This window comes from Quercus lobata, chromosome 2 (genome assembly GCF_001633185.2).
Source record: "Quercus lobata isolate SW786 chromosome 2, ValleyOak3.0 Primary Assembly, whole genome shotgun sequence".
Lineage (NCBI taxonomy): Eukaryota > Viridiplantae > Streptophyta > Magnoliopsida > Fagales > Fagaceae > Quercus > Quercus lobata.
The window spans coordinates 92,203,812-92,229,781 of NC_044905.1; the positions used below are offsets into that span (position 1 = coordinate 92,203,812).

Consider the following 25,970-nt stretch of genomic DNA (forward strand, 5'->3'; position numbering starts at 1 on the left):
TGAACAAGAAGTATCCATCAGTGGAGAGAGAGAGAGAGAGAGAGAGAGAGAGAGAAAAACTCATCCATGATTAATGACCACATAAACTATAGTAGTAAGACCCCGTTGCGATTCCTTTAATGTATTCTTCACTATGGCTTGAAGATTTTGGGAACCAATGTTGTTGGCACCTGAGATCTCCGATGGCACATCACCAACAAAATTAATTAGGAAAACTTGAAGAATATGGGGGAGAAAAATAAATAAATAAATAATAGAAACCTCACTGTAGAGGGACTTTCCAAATTTGCAGAAGTGAGGTAGAGCAATTGCAAATATATATAGACAACAACTCAGTAGTTTTTTTTTTTTTTTTTTTGGAATCCTAATAGAGTGGCAATTGAACAATTTTCATAACTGCTTGACTAGGGGGAGGGAGAATCATAGAGTTGAAGGAAATTTGATTATTATCAGATTGGGTTTGATGGAATAATAAATGGAAAGTTGAAAAGTTAGGAAACATTAATTAAGAAATGGAGTTTTTTTTTTTTTTTTTTTTTTTTTTATGTGATAGAGTAATAATTGTGAAAATGTTAATTTGCAAAAGGAAGGAAAAGAAAAAGAAAAAAAGAAAGTTAGCAGGACAGATGATATGGCTCAATAAGAGCGTAGAAACAATAAATGCTATGTTTCAGCTTTTATATATATATATATATATATAATATAGATATGTGTGTGTTTGTTCCACAAAGACCTTCACATTCAACGAGCAACCACTTGGGTGATTGTTAAATCATCAACCGAACAAATTTCTAGTTGTAAAGCCTGTAATCTGGAGTCTTTTTCGTCACCTTCATCTCTTATCGTTGAAAAAGCAGACTTTTTAGGATTTGTCACAACTATAGTTTCATTTTTTAGCATTGAGGAAACTTCCAACATTGATGGCCTATCAATTGCATTTTCCTGAACGCATAAAAGAGCTATTTGCATGCATCGAATTAGTTTACATGATGAAGTTGTATCATCTAGAGTTGGATCCATAAATTCCATGCCTTTGCCTTCTTTCCATAGCTCATATGCCTGAAATATAGAATATTGACCATCATTTTGAAATGCGGAAATATATAATACACAACAAAAGAAAACAAATTCAAGATTGGTTCTAGCAATGTTTGTTATAGTAACTTACATACTCTAAGAGGTTTAGACTCTCATCCAAGCCATGATAACAAGCAGTCCTCTTACCACTTATGATTTGTAGAAGTAGAACTCCAAAGCTATAAACATCAGATTTAGTGGAGTATACACCTTTTTGGGCGTATTCAGGAGGAATATAACCACTGCATTGTTGAATTATCAAACAGCATTGTTAATTACTTAACAAGAAATCCTGGGCTATAAAGCTTTATTAGGTAGAGGTACTAACTATGTTCCAACAATCCGATCTGTGTTTGCTTCGTGTTCATCTTTCTTGAAAATTCTAGCCATGCCAAAGTCTGAGATCTTCGGCTTCATCTCTCCATCCAGTAAAATGTTACTAGATTTTAAGTCTCGGTGAATTATTATCATTCTTGAGTATTCTTGGAGATATAGAAGCCCTTGAGTTACTCCTTCAATAATGTCAATGCGTTTTTTCCAATCCAATAGGCCTCGTCTGATAGGGTCTATGACAAATTACATATTATAACAATGAGTTATATAATAATATTAGGGCTAATAGAGCACTAAGATGTGAAAAATTGCATTTAACATATCTCAAATATTGTAATTGGAAGCAAGAAAGATATCAGACCAAAGAGGTAGAAGTCCAAGCTTTTATTTGGCATGTACTCGTACATTAGCATTTGTTCATCACTTTCAATGCAAAATCCCAAAACTCGCACAAGATTTACATGTTGTAGTTTCGCAGTAAGCATAACCTCATTCTTGAACTCCTCAAATCCTTGCGTAGATGTTTTGGAAAGTTTTTTCACTGCTATTTCATTTCCATTTGATAACAGCCCCTGGTGAAATATACACACACTTATGATTGGTATTATTCACCCAAAAAGATACTTCAAGACATTTTCTACCCATGCTAATAAGAGTATTACTAGGACACAACATTTTTCATAACTCCAAAAATGACTTATAAAGTCTATAAATGGCACTACTTTTATTATACACAAATCACAACAAATCATATTAACAATTGTGAAAAATGTTGTGCCCCTAATCCTATTTGGAAATAAAATATGACATTGGAATTGTTTTATAGATAGATTCATGTTTCTGCTAATTGCTTGAGTGCAAAAGATGTAGTAACAACAGTTTACCTTGTAAACGGGGCCATAACCTCCCTCTCCGAGTTTATTTTCAAATGAAAATTTATTTGTAGCTGCCTCAATGTCAGCTAAACTAAATGCTTGCAGATTAGGAACACTGCTATTTGAATCTCCAGCAGCTGCTATGTTCTTAGCTTTGGACTCTAATTTTTTAGCTATAACTACAATTCCAATATTGAACAAATAAGAATAAAAAGCAGAACAAAGCCTAAAAATATTAATTCTTAAATCATGGGAATAATAAGTTATCCTTCTAACCATAGATGGGAATTATAACACATGTAGTACAAAAAAAAAGGATTACCTTTGGATCTGAGCTTTCTAGTCCGTAAGTAACACACTAAAAGGCATAGTAGGAGAGCAATGGTAGCAGTTGTAGTCAAAATGATCACTAATAATCGCCACTTAGGTTGTCCATTATTTTCTTCCTCTTGAGCTGACAATGCAATTCATTAATGTAACGAGAGATGAATATCTCATAGATGATCTTGAAACAATATCATTTAGGTTTTGTCATTTTTGACACCTTTAACAGTGTGTTTGGAAAGGCTGGAGGAGAGAGGAAGAGAAGAGAAATGAGAAGAAATGTAGTCATTTCCCTTTGGTCCACATATTTGCAATCCGCCTAAATTGGGAGGATTTGAAGGGAGAGAATGGTTTTTAAAAAATGGGGTCCACATACGTAACATAATATAATATGAAGTTAAATATTTGTCCATAAGTGCACTTGCACCAGTAGGTGTAAAATAGAAAAAGTGCACAATTTTACATATTTTTGCGCAAAATTTACTCACATCAGTCCATCTATATTATTGTACATATCCAATATTGTTACAGTAACTATGCAAATATACATAGTCAAACTTTCTAAATGATTATTTTATTTTATTTTCTCTTTCTTCCCCTACTCCTTTCTCCTTTACTTTCTCTTCATTCCAACAACATCCTACCCTCTTCCTCTTCTACCTTCTCTTGAATCCAGCAACATGCTATGCAAATCTATACAAATCATCAAACTCATTCTAAATCTAGATCCAAATTCATCAAACCCATATACAAATTCATATAAATAATCAAACCCAAATTGCAAAAGAAGGAGGAGAAGAAGAAGAAGGAAAAGAAGAAGTAGATGTCGAAGAAGAAATAGCAACAAAAAATCAGCCCAAAATCACCACTTTCGTTGCCTAAAATCTTTGCATTCTCCACCCAAAATCACTACCCATAATCAAACCCAAATTGCAAAAGAAGAAGAAGAAGAAGAAGAAGAAGAAGAAAGAAGAAGGAGAATGAGAATGAGAAGAAAGAGAGGCACATTCAAGGAAAATAGAGATAGGGAAAAGAAGAAGAAAGAGTCTGTGTGCTCAGAGAAAAAAAGAGGGAGTGTTAGGTGGGTGTAGGTGTAAAGTGAGGAAAAATATTATTTAAATAAAAGAGTGTGATTAATAAATAAATTGATATGGGTGTTTCTGTAAAATACTTTTGTAATATAGAAAAAAGTGGGTTCTTACGCTAAAATAGACGGAAAATTTTAGACGGACTGATGCGAATTCTCTAACTTTTATGCTGTAAGGTTGAATTTATTCAACCATCTAATTGGCTTTATTCCGTGCCAAATTTGCTTGTAATTCAGCATTTAGTAACCCTGTATTTAGGTGGGTTTGATGTAAGGGTAGTGAGTGAGATAGAGTGAAGTTTGCTCAAGAGTGTGCAAGAAAACAGAGACTCACGGCTGGGACTCGCGGGTGACTCGCGGCTGCAAGCCGCCAGAAGCAGCACACGTGCCAAGCATGCTGGAAGATGAACAGTCATGCTAGCTGGAGCACTACAGGACAAAACAGGACAACTGACCATACAGTTATCTCGCGACTGAATCTCGCGACTTAGTCAAGCTGCGAGGTCAAGCCGTGAGCCACCCCTGTTTTGTAAAACCTGACGTTTCACATTCCTCTCCCACTCCAGTATAAATACCCCTATTATCCACGATTGAATGAGAGCTTCCAGAGAGAATTTTGAGAGAGAAACCCTAAAGAAAAACAAGATTGATTCACACACAATCTATACCTTAGAGACTCTTCAAATTCCTCAACTCTCTTCCTCTCCATTGTCAAATCCTTGAGAGGCATTATATCAAACCAGGTTCTCACCATCATCATCATTGTGAGACTGCTGTTTAGATTTCTGGGAAGCAGTTAGGAAGGAGCCAATCTTCATTGGTTGATGCTACGGTCTAGTAGCGGAATCCGGGAAGCTAGAAAAGAAAAAGGTTCGGCGTAACCTCGTTGGAGCAAGAAGCTTGGAGGGCTTAGGTGCACTGTGTAGATTAGGCTTGGAGGGTCTATTGCTGTCCTTGTATCCCAACTATATTTTCTAGTGGATTGATTACCGCTTGGAGGGCGGCGGAGAGGTTTTACGCCGAGGGTTTCGGTTTCCTCTTCGATAACACATCGCGTGTTGTCTTTGTGTTTGCATCTTCCTTCCTTTCTATCTTTGCCTTTTAATTATCTGCTGTGGATTTTAATCTGTTATGGCTTAGATAGTATTTAATCAATTTCGCATGATAGCATATGTTAAGTTTCCGCACACTAGTTGTTTGACATATTGCTTGAATTGATTAAGTTGTAATTTGGGGGTCTAAACGTTCAAAGGTGTTTTTGTACACGTTTTTGAACTGTCAATTGGTATCAGAGCAGGTACACTTGTTGTGGTTCTATTACCTAAGTGTGATCCTAGACCCCTGTGTTGTGATTGATTGTTTTGGTATATACCATGTTGAATTGTAGCTTAAGTGTTTGTGAAAATGACTCTATGCATATGTCTGAAAGGTGTCTTACTGATGTTTTTGTAGAGTTGTTAAAAACTAAGAAATATGCTAGAGCTTTTGTTCACATGCTGGAATATCTTGAAAATCAGAATTATGTCTTACACAGTAGCATATCTGAATCTAAATCATTGATTAAGAAATATAAAAGAAAGAATAGAATGTTGTGTGAGATGATTGAGAATCTGAAAATGAAAAATCAAACTGAAAGAAGCATGAAAACTGATGATGAGTTTGTGTTTGAAGGTCAAGAATGTCTATCACATGTGAACCTATTTGTGCATACCTCATTGAAGGTGTTTACTGCGTGTTTGTGGTATCTTGACAGTGGGTGTTCTCGCCATATGACAGGGGATAAGTCTCTGTTCAAGACACTCAAAGAAAAGGTCGGTGACTATGTGACCTTTGGTGATGGAAGTCATGCTCAAGTCCTAGGCAAAGGAACCATTGAGATACCTGGTTTGCCGTTGTTGAAAGATGTGCTGTACATAAAAGGGTTGAAGGCGAATTTGCTGAGCATCACTCAAATTTGTGATGATGATTTTCTGGTACAATTCTCTAAGAAGGGATGTTTGATCATCAATGAAGAGGGGATTCAGGTTTTGGAAGGAAATCGGACTACTGATAACTGTTATGGAATTGTTCCCACGGCACCCATATCGTGTAGAAGTGCTCGTGTGGATACGTTGGAGTTGTGGCATCACAGATTTGGGCATGCCAACTTCAAAAAAGTAGCGAAAGTTTCAAAACTTGAAGCAGTCGAGGGACTTCCTAAGTTTGGAAAAGTGAAGAAGACCGTTTGTGGTGCGTGTTAAATGGGGAAGCAAACTAAGGCAAGTCATCACAAGGTGAATGTGATAGCCACCTCTCGATGCTTGTAGTTACTTCATGTTGATCTAATGGGGCCTACCAGAACAGAAAGCCTAGGGGGGAAGAGATACATTATGGTTGTTGTGGACGACTACTCAAGATACACTTGGGTTGATTTCCTTAGAGAAAAATCAGAGGCTTGTGAGAGGTTGGAGATTCTGTGCAAGAAACTACAAAACGAAAAAGGGATTCCGATAGCCAAAGTTAGAAGTGACCATGGGAGGGAATTTGAGAATGCAAGATTCGAGTCCTTCTGTGAGAAGAATGGAATTAAAAGAGAATTTTCAGCTCCCAAAACTCCACAACAAAACGGAGTGGTAGAGAGAAAAAATCGTGTGATTCAGGAGATGGCAAGAGTCATGTTGCTTAACAAGCAAATACCTCAAAGATTTTGGGGAGAAGCTGTCAACACCTCGTGTCACATTGGCAATAGGATTTTCTTTCGAGTTGGTACAAAGAAGACTGCCTATGAGATATGGAATGGGAAGAAGCCAAAAGTGAAGTATTTCCGGGTGTTTGGAAGTGAATGCTATATCCTAAATAATCGAGAGAATCTTGGGAAGTTTGATGCGAGAAGTGATGAGGGTATTTTTCTTGGCTACTCTACTACAAGTCGAGCGTATAGAGTGTTTAACAAGAGAACAAAAACTGTGATGGAGTCCATAAATGTCAAGATTGATGATGCCTTACCTAAGGTGGAAATAATTGATGATGTAGAAGGGCCAAGCACCAAAGAGGCCGATGTTGAGGTAGAAGCTTTAGATATAGAAGGTGAAGAACCTATACCAGAAGTAGAATCGACTCCCATCAACCCAAGAATGGAAACGAGATCGATGTCTAGAACATCAAGCCCTCTTACTCCTCCGGAAGTCCATCCTCCTATCTCTCGTAGTGATGAAGTTTCCACTTCAAAAAGGCCATCTTCAAGAGTTATCAAGAATCATCCGGAAAGTAATATCATAGGATCTCTTGATGACGGTCTTCGCCTCAGGAAAGGAAACGTTCTGCTAGCCAATCATGTAACATATCACTGTTATCTTGCACAATTTGAACCAAAAAGGGTTGAAGAGGCTCTTCAAGATGAGAATTGGGTTGAGTCAATGCATGAAGAGCAAAATCAGTTTGTGAGGAATGATGTGTGGGAACTTGCTCCATGGCCCGAGAACATTCATGTTATAGGCACAAAATGGATTTTTAAAAACAAAACTGATGAAGATGGAGAAATAATTCGAAACAAATCTCGGTTAGTAGCCCAAGGATACACTCAAGTTGAAGGAGTGGATTTTGATGAATCTTTTGCTCCGGTGGCAAGACTCGAATCCATTCGTATCCTCATGTCCATTGCGTGCACCTTGAATTTCAAACTTTATCAAATGGATGTAAAGTGTGCGTTCCTGAATGGATATCTAAATGAAGAAGTATTTGTTGAGCAACCAAAAGGATTTGAAGATCCTCATTTTCCAGATCATGTACTAAGATTGAAGAAAGCCCTTTATGGCTTAAAACAAGCACCTAGAGCCTGGTACGATCGTCTTACACATTATCTTCTAGACAGAGGTTTCAAGAGAGGGTATGCAGATCGAACTCTGTTTGTAAAAAATGATGAAGATTATCTCCTTGTGGCACAAGTCTATGTTGATGACATAGTGTTTGGGGCAACCATCGAAGATCGTGCTACTGAATTTTCTGAAGAGATGAAGAAGGAGTTTGAGATGAGTATGGTGGGGGAGCTCACATTTTTCTTGGGTCTTCAAGTCAAACAACAGAAGGAGGGTATTTTTGTATCTCAAGAAAAGTATGCCAGAAACATTGTCAAGAAGTTTGGACTAGAATCCAAAAAACATGCCTCCACCCCCATGAGCTCTTCCACTAAACTGAATGTGGATTCGTCGGGAGTTGAAGTAAGTCCTAGGGTTTTAAGTCTAGAGTCTGTTTTAGGGTTTTGTCACGGAATAGCCAAAGGGGGAGATTGTAAGGTTGAATTTATTCAACCATCTAATTGGCTTTATTCCGTGCCAAATTTGCTTGTAATTCAGCATTTAGTAACCCTGTATTTAGGTGGGTTTGATGTAAGGGTAGTGAGTGAGATAGAGTGAAATTTGCTCAAGAGTGTGCAAGAAAACAGAGACTCGCGGCTGGGACTCGCAGGTGACTCGCGGCTGCAAGCCGCCAGAAGCAGCACACGTGCCAAGCATGCTGGAAGATGAACAGTCATGCTAGCTGGAGCACTACAGGACAAAACAGGACAACTGGCCATACGGTTATCTCGCGACTGGATCTCGCGACTTAGTCAAGCCGCGAGGTCAAGCCGTGAGCCACCCCTGTTTTGTAAAACCTGACGTTTCACATTCCTCTCCCACTCCAGTATAAATACCCCTATTACCCACGATTGAATGAGAGCTTCCAGAGAGAATTTTGAGAGAGAAACCCTAAAGAAAAACAAGATTGATTCACACACAATCTATACCTTAGAGACTCTTCAAATTCCTCAACTCTCTTCCTCTCCATTGTCAAATCCTTGAGAGGCATTATATCAAACCAGGTTCTCACCATCATCATCATTGTGAGACTGCTGTTTGGATTTCTGGGAAGCAGTTAGGAAGGAGCCAATCTTCATTGGTTGATGCTACGGTCTAGTAGCGGAATCCGGGAAGCTAGGAAAGAAAAAGGTTCGGCACAACCTCGTTGGAGCAAGAAGCTTGGAGGGCTTAGGTGCACTGGGTAGATTAGGCTTGGAGGGTCTATTGCTGTCCTTGTATCCCAACTATATTTTCTAGTGGATTGATTACCGCTTGGAGGGCAGCGGAGAGGTTTTACGCCGAGGGCTTCGGTTTCCTCTTCGATAACACATCGCGTGTTGTCTTTGTGTTTGCATCTTCCTTCCTTTCTATCTTTACCTTTTAATTATCTGCTGTGGATTTTAATCTGTTATGGCTTAGATTGTATTTAATCAATTTCGCATGATAGCATATGTTAAGTTTCCGCACACTAGTTGTTTGACATATTGCTTGAATTGATTAAGTTGTAATTTGGGGGTCTAAACGTTCAAAGGTGTTTTTGTACACGTTTTTGAACTTTCATATGCATTTTTTACATTTATATGAGCATAAAAGTAAAAAACCATATATTTTCTTTTCAATTTCTTTCTTATTGCAAACCAAACAAAGGAAAAAGAAATATATTCTTCTCTTTTCTTTTCCCCTTCTCTCCCTATTTCCAAAAATACACATAAGAATTGATTTCTTTTCTTTTCTTTCTCATTTCCTTGCTATTATTCATTTCTTTTCTCTTCTCTTCCCTCATTTATAACCAAACAAAGCCTAATTGTTAAAGGAATGGTATCTCATTTAGTTTAGTTATGAGTTTAAAACTTTAAATTTGGTATTGTTATGGCCTTAAAGGAGGGGATTTTACACCCTCCAATCTCAGTTTGCCACATCAGTATTTTACAAATTAAAGAATAAGTAGTGCCACACACAATCAATCCCTAACAACCCAAATCACAAATCTACCCCTTTCATAGATTCAGCCAGCCCCCAAGCTCCACCCATCACTGAATGTAGCTACCAGTGTCCTTAGTACCAAGCTCAGCCCATCACTAACCCTCATTCATCCCTTAACTTGAGTTAGTGAGTTATTATAAATCTCTCTCTCTCTCTCTCTCTCTCTCTTTTCCTAACTTTTTCCTTCTCACTCAACCCTCTCCCTTTCTCAGATTTATCCATCTTGCTCTTACTTGATTTGGGTCTCTCTGTATCTTTGTTTGATTCATCTCGGAGTGAGTGCCACCACTCCATTGCGGTAATTTAAAGGTTCTAGGTGGTCATGTTTCGTGGATTTACAAATTGGTGGTCATGGTTGGGTGTTTTGAGAGGTGTTTGGTATTGGAAACTCTGGCCATGATCTGAAAGGCATGACAGAGCCTAGGGGATTGCAAATTGGTGGTGGTAAGCGGTGGAAGACCTTAGTGCCAAGGAAGTTAGCCGCTATTGGTGATGGGTAGGGCTTGGTGGCTAGCCAAATCTGAGAGAGTACATTGTGATTTGGTGCGTTGATGAGGATTGATTATGTATGGCACTACCTATTCTTTATTTTGTAAAATACTGACGTGGCAAGCTAGAATTAAAGGATGTAAAACCCCTCATTTATGCCACAATCAAATTGAATTTAAACTCTTAGTTTATTAAAGCAATGCTTGATAATTTAATCTTATCAATGTCAAAAAGAAATCATTTGTGCGACCTTTTGTGTTCCACTTTATATTCTATCATATATGATATTTCATGTGTTTGATTTTTTACTTTGATTATATAATAAGGAAAATAAAATAAATATATGGTAAATTGTGATTGCTGAAGTATAAAGTTGAATACTATTAGGGTCATATTTTGTTGTAATTGGCTAATCCTTTGACAAAATGTACTTTACTTGTAATTGGGTAGATCTAAGATGGGTTTAGTACTTCAAGAAACATGTTGTTCAAGTCAAGTATTAAAGACATGAAAATTGGTTCAAGAAACAAGTGAAGAAAAGTTGTTCATTAAGTCTTGATAGATAGCTTGATAGATGTCTGCTATCAAGACTTAATGCGAAGCTCAATAGCAGCTTGATCTATAGAGAATTACTATTTTAGAATTTCCAAATCTGAAATTCGGCCCAGTCTTGTATATTTTTTTAGGATTTTTTTTCTTACAACCCTAGACATATATAAGGCTTATTTTAAAGGTCGTCACACACGGATATAGAGACCAAGGGACTTATTTTCTCTATGTGAAGTTAATGCGTTTGTATGTCATAAGGTTTTGTAACCAAGTGCGTTTAGATCTTCATTGTTAATGAAGTTAAGAACTTTGCAACGAATAACATTTGTTTAAGTTGTTGGAGTTAGTCACGTACTTGGGATCCGTGCAAAGGGTTAGTCACAAATTGAAGGTTTGTGCATCAAGGGAAAGAAGGCTACTACAAGATCAAGTCCAATTGGGTATTTGAGCAAAGATTCAACTGTAGGTTGGTATTTCAGGATAGGTCACGGTAGTTGGTAAGATTATACTTATAATCGCTTGATTATTGATTAGTAGAGTCTTGAGAGTTGTGACCTTAAAATCACCCAATCGGATTTTTGCCTTGCGAGGTTTTCCCCATTTGTCAACAAATCACAGTGTTCAATTGAACCTAATTAATCAACATGAGTAATTGAATTAATTAACCAGGGTCAAGCTATTTTAACCCAACAAATACAAAAAAATGGGACAGAGAATTTGATTTCGGTCAATGTTGTATTGCATATGTCATGCCAATTAGCAACTGATATTTTGTGGAATAATTCTAGTATCACATAAAATGTCATAAATTTTAACACAATTATCTTATATGGCAAACTGTGACTGACTGCTCATCACTTTAACATGGACCCACCACTTACAGTTTGTCATGTAGTTGATTGTGGCAAAATTGTAGTCCTAGAATTTTTGTTTCGTTTCATGGTATACTGCGTAGTATCTTTCTATTGCAGTCCCTCTCTTAGGGATAACTGGCAATGAAGTCTCTACCTATTTCTAAGCTAACTGATGAAATACATGAAAAATCAGGTCTTGATGGCCTACCAAGTTATTAGGACAAAAATCATTTAAGAAGCCAGTTGCTTTACGGCTACGAAAGAAATTTTTACATCGTCTCACTTATATTTGAGCCCACCACAACAATACAGAGAAGGCTTGAAAATGTTGTGAACTATATCCGGTGCTCATAGAGTTATTGCCAAACAAAAGGACAATAATCAAAGCTCATGTGTGGCGCCTTTGGGTGCAATTTTATAACGAGTGGCTAGGAGGAGAGAAATATTTCAACATGATTATTTGAATGATAGGGAAGCCATCGACATTGTTAGGTTCTAAGTATTTAGTCATAAATGTTTAGAAATATGTTGTATGTTGACAAATCAAGAAAAAAAATTGTCTAGAATTAGATCTTAGTGTCTTTGAAGTGTTTTAGACATTGCTCAAGTTTATACAAGTCAAGATTCAAAAACATACAAGTTGTTGAAAGAAAAATTCAAAATCTGTCAAGCTTGACCAATCAAGGGAAGCCTTCGATTGATCGAACTGCGAATTTGCAGGATTTTAAATAAAGCTTAACCGCCCTGCAAAACATTTAGGGTTTGAGTCCAACACTGCTAGGTATAAAAGGAAAACCCTAAAACACATTTTTCAAGTCTTGAGAGTTACTTTTGTAAGATCTGTAAGGTTTTGTACCTTCCAACTCTATCAAGCACCTAATGGAGATCAAATCCATATTGCTAGTACTAGTGGAGTAAAGTTGCAACCAAGCCTTCAGCTATCAAGTGTACAGAAGAACAGGGTATGAGTTGGTTGTTCATGTGAGAGCAGATCCAGATTAAAGAAGTCTAAGAAGTTCAGAGCCCAATTTGGTAACTATGTTAGATTTACTATGAATTAGTATTGTTAACTGTAAATCTCAATTTGATATAGTGGATTGTTCTCTTGGGATAGTTCCCCCTAAGTTTTTTACCTTGAAACGAGTAGTTTCATTGGTTTTCCTAGGTTATCATATCATTGTGTTATTTACTTTTCTGTTGTGCATGATATGTTTAATTATTGTTTAACCTAGGGGACTACATAATTAACCTAAGTAACTACTTGGCTAATCAATTAGGTTAAATATATTGTGTTTTCTAAGGATCTAAAACTTTACAAGTGGTATCAGAGCGGGTTAGCTCTTGATTCGGTAGTCTTACCTAGAGTTGATACTTGACCTTTGCTGTCATGGATTGTGGTCACTTACTGGTGATCCCTCCCTACTTTAATGGGAATAACTATGCATATTGGAAGGTGAGGATGAAAGCCTTCTTGAAATCTCAAGATGAGAAAGTTTGGTTGTTTGTGGAAATTGGTTGGGAAAAACCTACCACTTCTATGGCTCAATGGACTGATGCCCAAAAAGAAGCAGCTGGCTTTAATAGCAAGGCAATAAATGTGATATTCAATGTTGTTTCCCTAGAAGAATTCAAAAAGATATCTAATGTAGAGGTAGCACACACTACATGGAATATCTTACAAACTGTGCATGAAGGAACTAAACCTGTGAAAATAAATAAATTGCAATAGTTAACTTCTAGGATTGAGAGTATCAAAATGGCAGAAGATGAGACATTTGATGAGTTTTACGCTAAACTCAATGACATGGTAAACTCTGCTTTTAACTTAGGTGAAGTTTATGAGGAACCTAAGATAGAAAAATCTTAAGATTCTTAACTGGAGAATTTAGGCCCTAAGTCACTGCATTGAATATCACATTTATTGAATAAATGTGATTTACTTATCACATTTGAATATCACATCTTAAATTCTTATATTCAATGTGATTTACCTAAGACTAGCTAGTCCAAATCTATGGCCTTGAAATCAATAGATGATGTTTATGAGAATGTGTTTGACGATGAGATTTCTTCTATTGAAATTGCTTATCTTGCCAAACAATTTAGGAACATTTTGAAAAATAACAATAAAAGGGCTAGAAAATAAAATTTTGCTGATCGTAAGAATGTGAAGAAGAGTGAACAACCTAAAGGTATTCCATCTAAAAAACCTAACTTTAACAAAGATAAGGTTGGTCAATCTTCTAGCAACTCTTTACACCAACAATGTTTTGGATGTCAAGGTTATGGACATGTTAAAGCTAAATGTCCTATATACTTGAGGTCTATGGGTAAAGTTATGGTTATCACTCTTAGTAACGATGTGGGATCTAATTATGAGTCAGATAGTGATCAAGAAGGTAAGTTCATGGCCTTCATTGCTATTGCTCTAGTAGATGAATCTATTGAGTACAATGTTGAGAGTCCTGATGAGGAACTCTCTGAGAATGCTAACTTGCAAGAAGCTTACAATAAACTATGCAAGATTGCAATAAAAGATGCCACGAATGCTGACCTTTCTTTGAAAAAGTATGACACTCTAAAACTTGAAAAGAAAAACCTTTTGGTCAAATTGTTTGATGCAAATGAATTGATTAATGTTGTTAAGATTGGGAACATGAATTTGATTAAAAAAGGACTAGAAACTAAATTGAATGTTACTAGAGAACAACTTGGTAGGACTTCTAGTTTTAAGCTTGATAACATGTTGAGTGTTCAAAAATCATCATCTGATAAGACTGGATTAAGATATGTTGAGAGTGGTTCTTCTTCTATGTTGACTCAAACTAAGTTTGTTCCTCTAGTGTTTGTGCCTAAATCAGAAGTGAGGGTTAAAAAGGAAGAAATTATAGCCACTAGGAAAATCAGGGTAGATTTAAGTGACACCAAACCTATGTAGCCTACTTATCCTATAACTAAGAAACAACACAAGCCCCAATGGTTTTGCCATTTTTGTGGTGGAGCTAGGCATGCTCGCCCTAACTACTTCAAGTTTCATGCTAGCAAGCAAGCAAATAAACAAAAAGTGTTTGTGCCAAAAGCACAAGATCCATTGACACTTATTCATGAGTTGGTAAAAGCACTTAGTCTTTATTCCAATTCTGGAGTTGATCATCAATCTCATGTCTAAGAACTCCAATTTCAAGCTTGCATCTAGGAAGATGTGGAAACAAAAGATTCATCATAAATGAGCCTGTTAGACATGGTCCTCATGCTTCGTTTCTTGATTCTTTGGACAAATTGTTTTGTTTAGGATTTATTTTCTGCATTTCATTCGTGCATTTCATTCTAGGATTGATTAGGATTTTTTTTTTTTTTTTTAAATTGTGTTGCACACCATTTAGTGTGTGATTAAAGTTGGCCAATGAAACTTTGCATTCATGACTGTGTACCTTATTTAGCTTTGATAAACTTTGTTTTTCACTAGTCTAGTTTGTGATGCTTTATGCTTGATTGTTTGATTTGTATTTAGTCTTTAATCAAACGATCTTGATATTGATGTCACATATTTTGATCGTAAGTGCTAAAAAATCCTAGGAAAAAGGCATAAATAACTATCTTACCACTATTACTCACCAATCATAAACACTTGTGTGCAAATTATAAAAACTATGCTCAGTAAAATGTAGCACTTGCACAACAAGAAAAAGGTGTTTGTAAATATAAAGGGTATTTTCTTTTCTTTCTCTTATATACCCATGCATGATATGCTAAATTGTGCTTGAAAGAAAAATGAAAAGATAATGTGATCAAAAGAAAACAAAAAAGCAAAAAGAATCAAAACTCTTTTAAAATATGATTGCAAGCGCGTTTCTAGGAGATGTGAGAGTTATAGGATGTAACTTTTTGTTGACACCCCATTTTGCAACCCGCATTTAACCTCGCATGGAGGGTAAAAGAGTAATTTCGCCTTGAAAATATGCATCTTGATTCTGGTCACTAGTCTTTAATCTCACTTCACCAAAATGATCTTAATGTTGTAATGATCAAATCGATTGGTCATAAGCCCTAATCAGACTATCAGATTGAAAGTTATCATCAAATCAAGTTTTAATGGTCGAGATGTACAATCACAAATTGAGTCCGACTATATGTGATTATGAACAATTGATTCCAATTAGTTATAATTATAATCAATTTGAGATTAATGATGTTTCATAATTTGATTGGTTAGAACTACATTTTATAGTGAGGTTGCATACACCTAATTAATTAGATAGATAAACATTAATTATTCAATGAATAATTTGTGCAATTATCTTTTAATTACGGTAAATTTGGAACCAATTAAGTCTAAAATGGGAGTGATTGGAGTCATTTAATGTTAATTGGGAGCTAATTTGGGACCTATTAATGTTAATTGTGCTAAAATAATTTTTTAACAAATGACCTCTGCTCACCATTTCATCGATATCTCTTAGAATATTTTGAATCTATGAATTAAGTTAATTTTCCCAGAAACTAGACATCCAGGGTTTCAATTTGAGCACAAGAACGAGACAATTCCAATCAGAATTAAACTCGATATGATTTTTCGAAATTGGCTCTACAGGCTGTTACAGTAGTTATGGGAAAACCGAATTTTGGCTTGCTCCTCACTCTCACCAATCTCCATATTTAATACACCAAATTTCCCCAAAGGCTAAAATGAGATCTAGGTTCATGATTCTTTGTCAACTCTCATTAAATGGTCTTCCATTCATATTTTCTCCACTACTACTATATAAACCCCCTCTCTCTTCTTCATTCCGAAGGACACAAAAAAATCCCCTCTCTTCTCCTCTCTTGAGTTCTAGGAAGTTGAATAGTCTTGTCATATCTTGGTCTTCTTGAGACTCAAGGTATTGAGACTCACTCTTCCTTTCCTAACTCTTCTTTTCCTCCACCCTTAGGACCTCCCTCAAGAGTCTCCTCCTCCACCATATGGATATTGCATGAAGGTATGATCCCTTTCCCTAACTTGTTTTTTGTGTTGCTATAATGAGAATTTAGGATTAAAGCATGATAGTAATTATTTAAATTCTCTTGAATATGTTCGAATGTTCTTAAATGTTCCTATGTGTTCTTCACATTTCTTGGTTGTTTATCACATGTTCATGCATAAACACTAGTTTTGATCTTAAATCCACATCAAAAATATGAAAAATATATTTGTTTCATAATTCTTTCAAATCCTTGAATCTAGGATATCACCATACACACACATTCACTAGAATTTATTTTTCAATCCAAATGCAATGCTTAATAAATTGAATTAGGGTTCATCACATGCACACACATTAAATTCAACATGCAAATTGATTGACATATTGGATGATATGATATGAATGTTAGCCACCATAGTCTAGAAGACCGGTTTCACCGGGCAAAGTGAGTGCCTAACAACTTCCCACCTTGTAACATAGCCTTCGATTTTAGATCAAGGGATAGTAGATCCAATGCTTATCCATGTAATTTTTCAATTTCTAGATTGTAACTAGGAAACAAAGTCATGTACTTTATCTTAGATTGTACCTAGGACCAAAGCCATGTAATTTCCTATGATAAATGTAAATTCAATTTTAAATTAATAAAATGAGGAATTTTTCAAATTTTGGTTTTCTTATTTATTCCAATAAATAAATAGTGGTGACTCCATTGTAAAACTTTTAATCTAAAGGGGAAAATATAACTGGTCAAACCTCCATTTTGAGTGACAATAACACGACTCCACTCATTAATGTGGGTTTGGCCTAACATCCTAAAAAACGGGCCAGGGGCACAGTTTCTCACACTCTTTAGGTGATAATCGCTTTCAAACCAATGTGATTGATGATCTAGAAATTTTGAGTAAATTCTATCTACATATCACCTATTTAGTGTTTTGTACACATACTAGTTGAACACACTACACGCAAATCATTGCTAAATCATGTACATGAGATTGTGTGTGTTGTCTAATCTAGCCATCTTTAATTGCATATGAAGTGATGTATAATACAACTTTCTTGAATTTGGGTGGAATTTGATGAAAAATGGGCACAGTTTCTCACACTCTTTAGGTGATAGTCGCTTTCAAACCAATGTGATTGATGATCTAGAAATTTTGAGTAAATTCTATCTACATATCACCTATTTAGTGTTTTGTACACATACTAGTTGAACACACTACACGCAAATCATTGCTAAATCATGTACATGAGATTGTGTGTGTTGTCTAATCTAGCCATCTTTAATTGCATATGAAGTGATGTATAATACAACTTTCTTGAATTTGGGTGGAATTTGATGAAAAATGGTTTAGAAGTTTTAAATCGAGTGATTTTTACTTCTTGTTTGATTTTAAGTTTGAGAACTTAAGTGTAAAATGATTTTGAAACTTTCTAGATGTGTTCATGTGCATTTCATGTCATAAAAACTGCTTTTGAGTTGGTTTTCTGCAAAATTTATAAATTTTTCAAAATTCAAAAATTTTCATTGGTTAGATTGATCGAAATAGACTCTCGACCAATTGAAAATGTCCATTTTTAAGCCTAAACTCTATGCCTGGTTCAATTAATCGAAAATTCCTAGTTTGCCTATTTGATTGATGCTCGACTCCTCTCGACTGATCGAAATTTGAATTTTTTGAATTTTAAAGGCTTTGACAAATCAGTTTTTGTCCTATCACACCATTTTTCTTTGGCTCTTCTCGATCCCTCTTAGAACATAATTTTTTTTTTTTTTTTTGTCTTTTTCCAAGTCAAAGCTTTAAGGTTTTCTTTTACATCATTAGTAAGACTCTTTCACCCCTTTTTTATATCAAATTATAACATAACATGCATGAATCATTCAAATTTCTTAAAAATTTTGGACTCAGAAAATTTGGGGGTTTTTTTTTTAATGTTTTTGGGTGTTTTGATTTGAAATGGTCAATGGGTTTTTGTCTATGCATGATATATAAATGATTCTTATGCTTGAATTTCAAAATTTTCATGATTCTTAAAATTTTTTGAAATTAGGGTTCATGTGTTGTTGAGTAAATTGAGGATTTTGTTCAATTGGATAAAATTAGGTAAAATTGATCTTTTATAGTTGATTGATTGAATGTTTATAACATGTTTTAAACCTGTTGTGATGATCAATTTGTGTTTTTTTGAAAAATTAGGGTTTATGTTTTTCATAAATTGGGGATTTTTCATAAAACTTGATTTTCTTGATCAATTTTCAAAATTATTTGATTTCGTACACCTCAATGAATTAGTTTCATGCATCATATGAGTATGTGCATCATGCATCATGTAGATTTTCAAGATCGCATTCCTATAGCTTGTTTATCTCTCTAATGTAGTCTGCCTTGTGTTTTCTTGTGTTTCTGTTTTTGTTTCTACTCCTTAGAACTAAGACATGGTTCCTAGATTCTAGGGGATGGTTGCCCATTTTTACAAACTTAGTGTCTCCCCCTGTAGCCATAATTAGAAAGTTCTACTCTAACCTATCTGTCCACTCTGTTGCAACCAGGGGTCACTTCTTGACTATTTGGATTAGGGGTGATGAGTATCAAATCACTAAGAAAGTAGTGGCTGATGCTCTCACTGTTCTTTTTGTACGTCACCCTACTTATCCATACATTGACCCTCCCTCTCTTAGTGATGTTATGTCACTTTTGTGTGGCAAACCAATGACATGAGAAGATGAGCCTCGACTTGAGTCTAGTGAACACACTGAAGAAAACTATCTTTTGTTTAGGATTGCATGTCATAGTATCTTTTGTATCTCTCACATACATACGATTACTATTAATTGTTGTATATTCTTGTATGCCCTTATCATTGGTGCTTCCACGTGTATCTGTTCTCTTTTCATCCAAACCATTGTAGATGTCAACAAAAATACTTCCAAGAAACAATATCTCTTCTTCCCTGTTTCAATCCTTAGGATCTTAGAACATCTAGGACTTATGTGTACCTCCTCTTCTGTACTTGACCATCAGATAGCACCTATTGGAGCAACCATTCTGAAGCAAAGTAGAGCTCAAAAGAAGACCCTAGCAACAAGCAAGGGAAAGGGAAAGCGACAAAGAGTGGATCCTCCCCAAGGAGATGTACACATTGATCCTTCTGTGGATCCTGCTATTGAGGCTGAAGATAGGGATGAGGATACTTCTACTGCTGGTACTTCTAGAGCTGCACCATCCCTCCACTCCACACTAGAGAGAGTGCTAGAGACTCAGTTGTAAACCACACCATGATGGAAACCTTTATGACAACTTAGGTAGCCCATGGACAGCTTTTGGAATCACTGATTACAGATGTTGCTACTTTGAGAGTTGAGTTCAATGAGAATAGGAGTTCTTTTCCTCCACCTCCACCCTCAGATGATTGAGATAATTGCCTTTGGCAATACGTAACAAAAAGGAGAAGTAGAATAGGTAGGGGGAGAGTTCTTGTACTTAGGGGGAGTATTTGTTTTTAGGGGGAGTTTGTTTATTTTGTCTAGTTTTGTTTAGCCTTTTCTTTATCATTTATTGTTTTTATTATTTTTTTGTGTATTAACTTGTTTCACAAACTTGATGCTTTATGAGATATCTTGGTTTTCGTTGGTTTCCTTGTTATATTTTTGTTTTGTGATTCAAAGTTATGTTTATACTATATTTTCCACACATGCCTTTATGGTTTGTTTTCAATATTTCAGGAATTTATAGGTTAATTCTTTCATGATGTTGTTGCCTATTATTGCAACTTATAGATAATTGAATTGTGTTGGGCAAATTTCTTGTAATTGGGTTAGTTCTTGAGTTGAGCAATACATTTTATATATAAGATTTGTCATGGATTGCCAAAGGGAGAGACTGTTAGGTTCTAAATATTTAGTCATAAATGTTTAGGTTATAAATGTGTTGTATGTTGGCAAACCGAGATCAAAAACTTGTCTAGGATTAGATCTTAGTGTCTTTGTATTGTTTTAGACATTGCTCAAGTTGATACAAGTCAAGATTCAAGAACATACATGCTGCGAAAAAGAAGAATTCAAAATTTGTCAAGCTCGACTAATTGAGAGAAGCCTTCAACCGATCGAACTGCGAATCTGCAGAATTTTATATAAAGCCCAACAACCCATAAAATGTTTAGGGTTTGAGTCACACTACTAAGTATAAAAGGAAAACTCTAAAACACGTTTTTCAAGTCTTAAGAGTTACTCTTGTGAGATTTGTGAGGTTTTGTATCTTTTAACTCTATCAAGCACCTACCAGAGATCAAATCCATATTGCTAGTACCAGTGGAGTAAAGTTGCAACCAAGCATTCCGCTATCAAGTGTACTGAAGAATAAGGCATGAATTGGTGGTTCATGTGAAAGTAGATCTAGATCAAAGAAGTCTAAGGAGTTCAGAGCCCGGTTTGGTAACTGTGTTAGATTTACTACGAATTGGTATTCTTGACTATAAATCTCAATTTAATATAGTGGATTGTTTTCTTGGGATAGTTCCCCCCAGGTTTTTTACCTTGAAACGAGTTGTTTCATTGGTTTTCCATTGTGCATGATATGTATGATTATTGTTTAACCTAGGACTACATAATTAACCTAAATAACTAAGAAAAGTTAATTAAAAGGAAAAAAAAAATACAAAAGGCAAAAGCATCTATAACTACACGTCTACACTACTAAACATCTAATATTAAGTAGTAGAGGAAAAAAATACAATAGGCAAAAGCATTTATAACTACACATCTATACTTCTAAACATCTAATAAGAAGTTAAATACTAAGTAGTAGAGGAAAAAAAATATAAAAGGGAAAATCATTTATAGCTACACATCTACACTACTAAATGTGTAACACTAAGTTAACTAGGAGTAAGTTACTAAGTCTAAATAGCACCCAAAAAAAAAAAAAAAAAAAGTCCAAAAGCCCATATCACCAGTGAATTTTGAATCTGAAGTGTGTAAACTTGAAATATATACTTTTTGTGCTCCTTAAAATCTCTCTCTCTCAAGTTGTAAATTTGTAATTAAAATCTCTCTCTCTCTCTCAAGTTGTAAATTTGTAATTATAAGCATTATGCTTGTGAGTTATTAACATGGAGGATTTTGTTATTATAAGTGTGAAGAATTTTAGTCATATATGCACAAAACTATTAGAATTGGAAGGATATGAAAAATTTTATGTTTTTGGTTTGTTTTTTTTTTTCTCTTCACGTGTATAATGGTAATACAAATAGTCTAAATAACAATAGGTGCCCACTTAACAAAAAAAAAAAAAAAAAATCACAAAGGGTATTATGTACAATTTGTTTCCTTAATTGATTTGATTCATTTTCTCTAAAAATTTGGTATTTATTTGCTTTTTTTTCTTTTTTTCCATGTGTAAATATAGGTTGGTCCGAACACGCCCGACCCACACTCAACCTGATTGGCCCGACTTGTTTTCAACCCGTTTAAAACAATCAATTTTTGAACTCGACCCATTTGACCCACAACCCGATTTAACGGTTTGCCATGTTTACTTTTTGATTCTTTAAAAATGTGGGCAATTTTTTTTTTTTTTTTTGAGGAAACAAAAATGTGGGCAGTTAGATTAACTTTCTGGCAAGAGAAAAATTAATTTAAAGAAATAGAATACCAAGAGTGCAGCATCTCCTACGTACCTGCTAAAGAAAGTGCCCAATTATCATCATATGGGATTTGCCACACAATGTAACCAAGTAGCTTCTTCTCTCTGGCATAAGAAACCTTCATTCTGATAGCCTCAACATCATCAAAGCCAATCCAAGTCGATCCGACTGTGCAGTAATTTACTACATATGTAGCGTTATACATTATAGCAGCCCCATAGCTCTGAACATAACTCTTGATTCGATAATACCTGATGGCTCCACCACCTTTAATTGCAATGGCGGCAGGACCTGTTGCTGGAGCACCTATTCCGTTGTCATTGGGGTTCTTTAGCGTCCACGCATAGCCATAGAAAGGCAATCCCAAAACCAACTTGCTAGCAGACAAGCCTCTACCAATCCATGCACGAATACCATAATCCGTGTTAGCGTTACTCGATGGGTCATATAAGGCTGCAGAAGCACCGGTATAGTTTGACCATCCGGGCGCATGGTAGTCATAAGCATTAACATGGACCCAGTTCAAGTTACTCCGAATTGAGTCCACAGGGAAAGAAACTGAATTTAAATCTGGCGAGAAATGAACAGCAGCAGTCAAAATCAAGTCTTTCTGGCTAGAATTCTTTGCCTCAGAATTCACAGCCGCACGCCAATCTTGAAATAGCAATCCCATATTGGTCATGTCGGAGCTAGTGTTCGCGGAATCCCAACCAAAGTCTAGGCCTTGAAAGCCATAAAGTCTTGCTATCTTTATTGAAGAGTCTATGAAAGATTTTCTGTAAGAAGCCTTGCTGACCATATTTGAAAGGGTGGTGTGGTTTGCCCCTGCACCACCAATGGAAAGAAGAGTGGTGACTGATGGGTTCTTTTGTCTAACAGTGTCTGTGAAGGTGAAGAAGTATTGCTCATCACTGGATGATACAGAGAGCTCGTAGGAGGAAGAGTTTACATCAGCAAAAGCGCAAATAAGGTGAGTATAGAGGGCTGAGTTTATGTCTGAAATGGGAGACCCGGTGCCAGAGAACCAGTAACCTGATTTGATCCAAGTTTGGGCTTCTGAAGGCATCAATTCTGAATAGAGAAGGATATGGAAAAAGAGAACGACAATTTTGGACATCATGTATGTGGGTACTTGATTCTCAGGAGCAAATATAAGTTGCATGTAGAAAAGTCACCAAATTAATTGACAGTATTTGTGCAAGGAGAGGATTTTGTGAACTGCGAGTACTTTTGACAGGTGAGATTTAAGAGGGAGAAGGAGAAGAGGTCAGAGGAGGAAGACGGTGACAAATTAGTAGGCCATTGAAGAATGGCGTGGCAACTAATGCTTCCACTGCATTCTGCATATGACAAAAGGCCAAAGGTATAAGTATAAACATGACTTTTTTCTTGTTGTGATTATTCAATTATCAATAAAAGAAAATGAGTTTTGATAAGAAAGAGAGTAATTTTATAGTTACACGTGGGATCTACCATAATGCCTAATGCCTACTCTTTATGAAACTACTGCTCTGGAACTATGTTGGAACTAGGAATTGCCCACTGTTTGAGAGCACCAAGAAGACATACTTATTGCAGTGACCTTGCAATCACTTTCTAAGGCCTCACTTGAAGTGGAGATATAGCGCTATCTTTTTCTACTGCCCCACACCACATGTAACTTTTTGTCTTTATCACGGAAAGTCTCTTATCTTTTTTCCTGTCTTGTTGAGAAACATAGTGGTGTCTTGTTTTCATTTTTCTTTTCAAAGTCTAGAAACATGATGTGAAAAGGCTGGAGAATATTTGGGTGGGGAATATCTACCAAGAAAATACATTGGGTGGGTTGGTAAAAAAAATTATTAGACCTGAAAATAAAGAGAGCTGTAACTTATACAATATTTTAAAAATATTTTTACAATAAATCATAACAGGTAAGTTTTTACTTGTTCTAATTTAAATTCATTATTAAAATTACTTTTTTTTTTATCGATAACTATAAGTAACAACCTGCTATTTAAGATTTGTTATGAAAATATTATGGACATAAAAATTAGGCATTTCATAGGCCCTTGCGTATTACAAGAACTGGACCCTTCCTAAAATAGGTTCCTCATCTATTTCTTTTAAACAACAACAATGTTAATTTGTTTGATTATTAATTGGCAAGTGAGTTTAAACAAAAGTTAAAAGAAAAATAAACTACATCTTTAATAGGAAATTATAATTTTCCAAAAATTTTCAAACAAATTAGGGTTGTAATTGTAAGTGAATCGAACCATTTATGAATAATTCAAGTTTGGTCCAGCGTTTAAATATCTCTAACATTATCGGCAGACACAAAATTCTCTATATTTTAGAGAGTCAAATCATAAAATAGTGCTTCAATAGCCTCTCTAAAACTCAAAAAGTTTTTTGCTATTGAATAGCCTGAAGTGCTACTATTCATTAGCAAAAGAGTAAAATGGAATAAAAAATTAACAAAACCGATTAAAATATTCAACTATTATTTCAACGGATACAAATCAAAGTCACCTCCTTTCTCTCTCAATCGTCTCAAACTCAAGAGGGAGACATAGTCAAAAAAACAAAGGTAAACTACAATCTTTCTCATAAAACTAATCAAATCAAAACCAAAAAAAAAAGGGAACACTAATCTAAAAGTAGGTGGCTCATCCTTCAAGTGACGATCTCTTTGCCAGCCTTTGTTCTTCGCTGGTGATCTCTCTCTACCTCTCTTTGAATTAGAGATAACTTTACTAGTAGATGAAGAGGTGGGAATATGTGTGTGGGTATTCATATGAAGATAGAGAGGAGAAAAGTGGGATATGTGTGTGGTGGAGAAAAAACAAAAGGGGAAAAAGAATAAAAGAAAATAAAGATAGAGAGAAGAAGAGTGGCAACGTGTGTGGAGGAGAAAAACCAAGAGGGAAAAAAGGAAAAAAAAAAGTTTCGGATTGGGCTAAATTCATTCCAAAACACAAAGATTTTGATAAATTTCAAGACTAAAATAGATAGATGAATTTCAAATTATATAGAACTTTTAAAAGATTTGTGCAAGATTAACATATATTTGATAAATTTCAAATTATAATAAAAACTAACATAAAAAATAAAGCAAGCATTAAAATTAAAATTAGATGATACAACATTAAAAGGGGAAGGGAGACAACTCAAATTACAGGAAATTTATAAACGAATGTGTTAATTAATACAATTTGTGTAACCTTAACAACATAATAGATAAATTTCTTAAATATTTTTTTATGTTTAAAAATTTGTACAACAATTTATAAATCTTATATAATAAAATTTGTAATAACTATAACGTCAACCAAGTAAAATAGAAAATTAAAAACTTTATTTATTATAATATCAATGTAATCCGTAGTTGATAAATCAATTTGCAAAATTTTTATAATAAAATTGAAAGTACGAATTAAAATTTTCCTTTAATTTTTCACTCAAATGATATGGATGTGCATTTTGTGAGATTTGAATGAGTTTTGTCGGCTGGTGCTCCAAGTCGGTGGAGAGTAGGTGAAATTGGTGCTCCAATTGTCCTAGAAAAGTTGAAAAGATAGACAAAATTGATGCTATCTTATTCGCATGCACTTTATTGCACATGTCTTTCACTAGTTTGGCTACTTGGTCAAAACCATGACATATGGTCGGTAAATGGTGGATGGAAAGTGCTTTTGATAAACAATAGTGTATGAAAAGATGGAATAGTAAGATGCAATAACTGATATTAGAAAAAAAATTGTCCCTTGAAGTCCTCTTATTCCCCCTAAAAGTCCTTGTTGGGCCGTTTTTCATCACGCACATCACGCACATGATATTAAGGGAGTCAAGACCGAGACTTGATTTTAGGCTTGAAGCATGATTTAAAAGTTAATAGTGAAGTATGAAAAGTCCATTTTGCTCAAAATCTAGATTGCCTCCAACAATGATTATAATAAAAGCCCCAAAAATACCCCCTGCAAAGATAAACT

At 35.3% G+C, this 25,970-nt stretch overlaps 1 protein-coding gene across 2 annotated transcripts; it reads right to left on the reverse strand.

Annotated features, from left to right (window-relative positions):
• Nucleotides 1-705: 705 nt before the first annotated feature.
• On the reverse strand, nt 706-23,568 carry LOC115977208 (G-type lectin S-receptor-like serine/threonine-protein kinase B120). Of its 2 annotated transcripts, XM_031098922.1 has the most exons (8): nt 23,470-23,568; nt 22,030-23,336; nt 2,608-2,739; nt 2,295-2,464; nt 1,772-1,982; nt 1,406-1,643; nt 1,169-1,319; nt 706-1,059 (listed from the first exon to the last, which is right to left on the reverse strand). In XM_031098922.1, exons 2-8 carry the CDS (start codon nt 23,156-23,158, stop codon nt 742-744), a joined length of 2,349 nt encoding a protein of 782 aa, XP_030954782.1. In that variant the 5' UTR covers nt 23,159-23,336; nt 23,470-23,568; the 3' UTR covers nt 706-741. The 2 variants fall into 2 exon arrangements, with proteins under 2 accessions (XP_030954782.1, XP_030954781.1); XM_031098921.1 differs by having other exon boundaries at nt 22,030-23,568.
• Nucleotides 23,569-25,970: the final 2,402 nt, after the last annotated feature.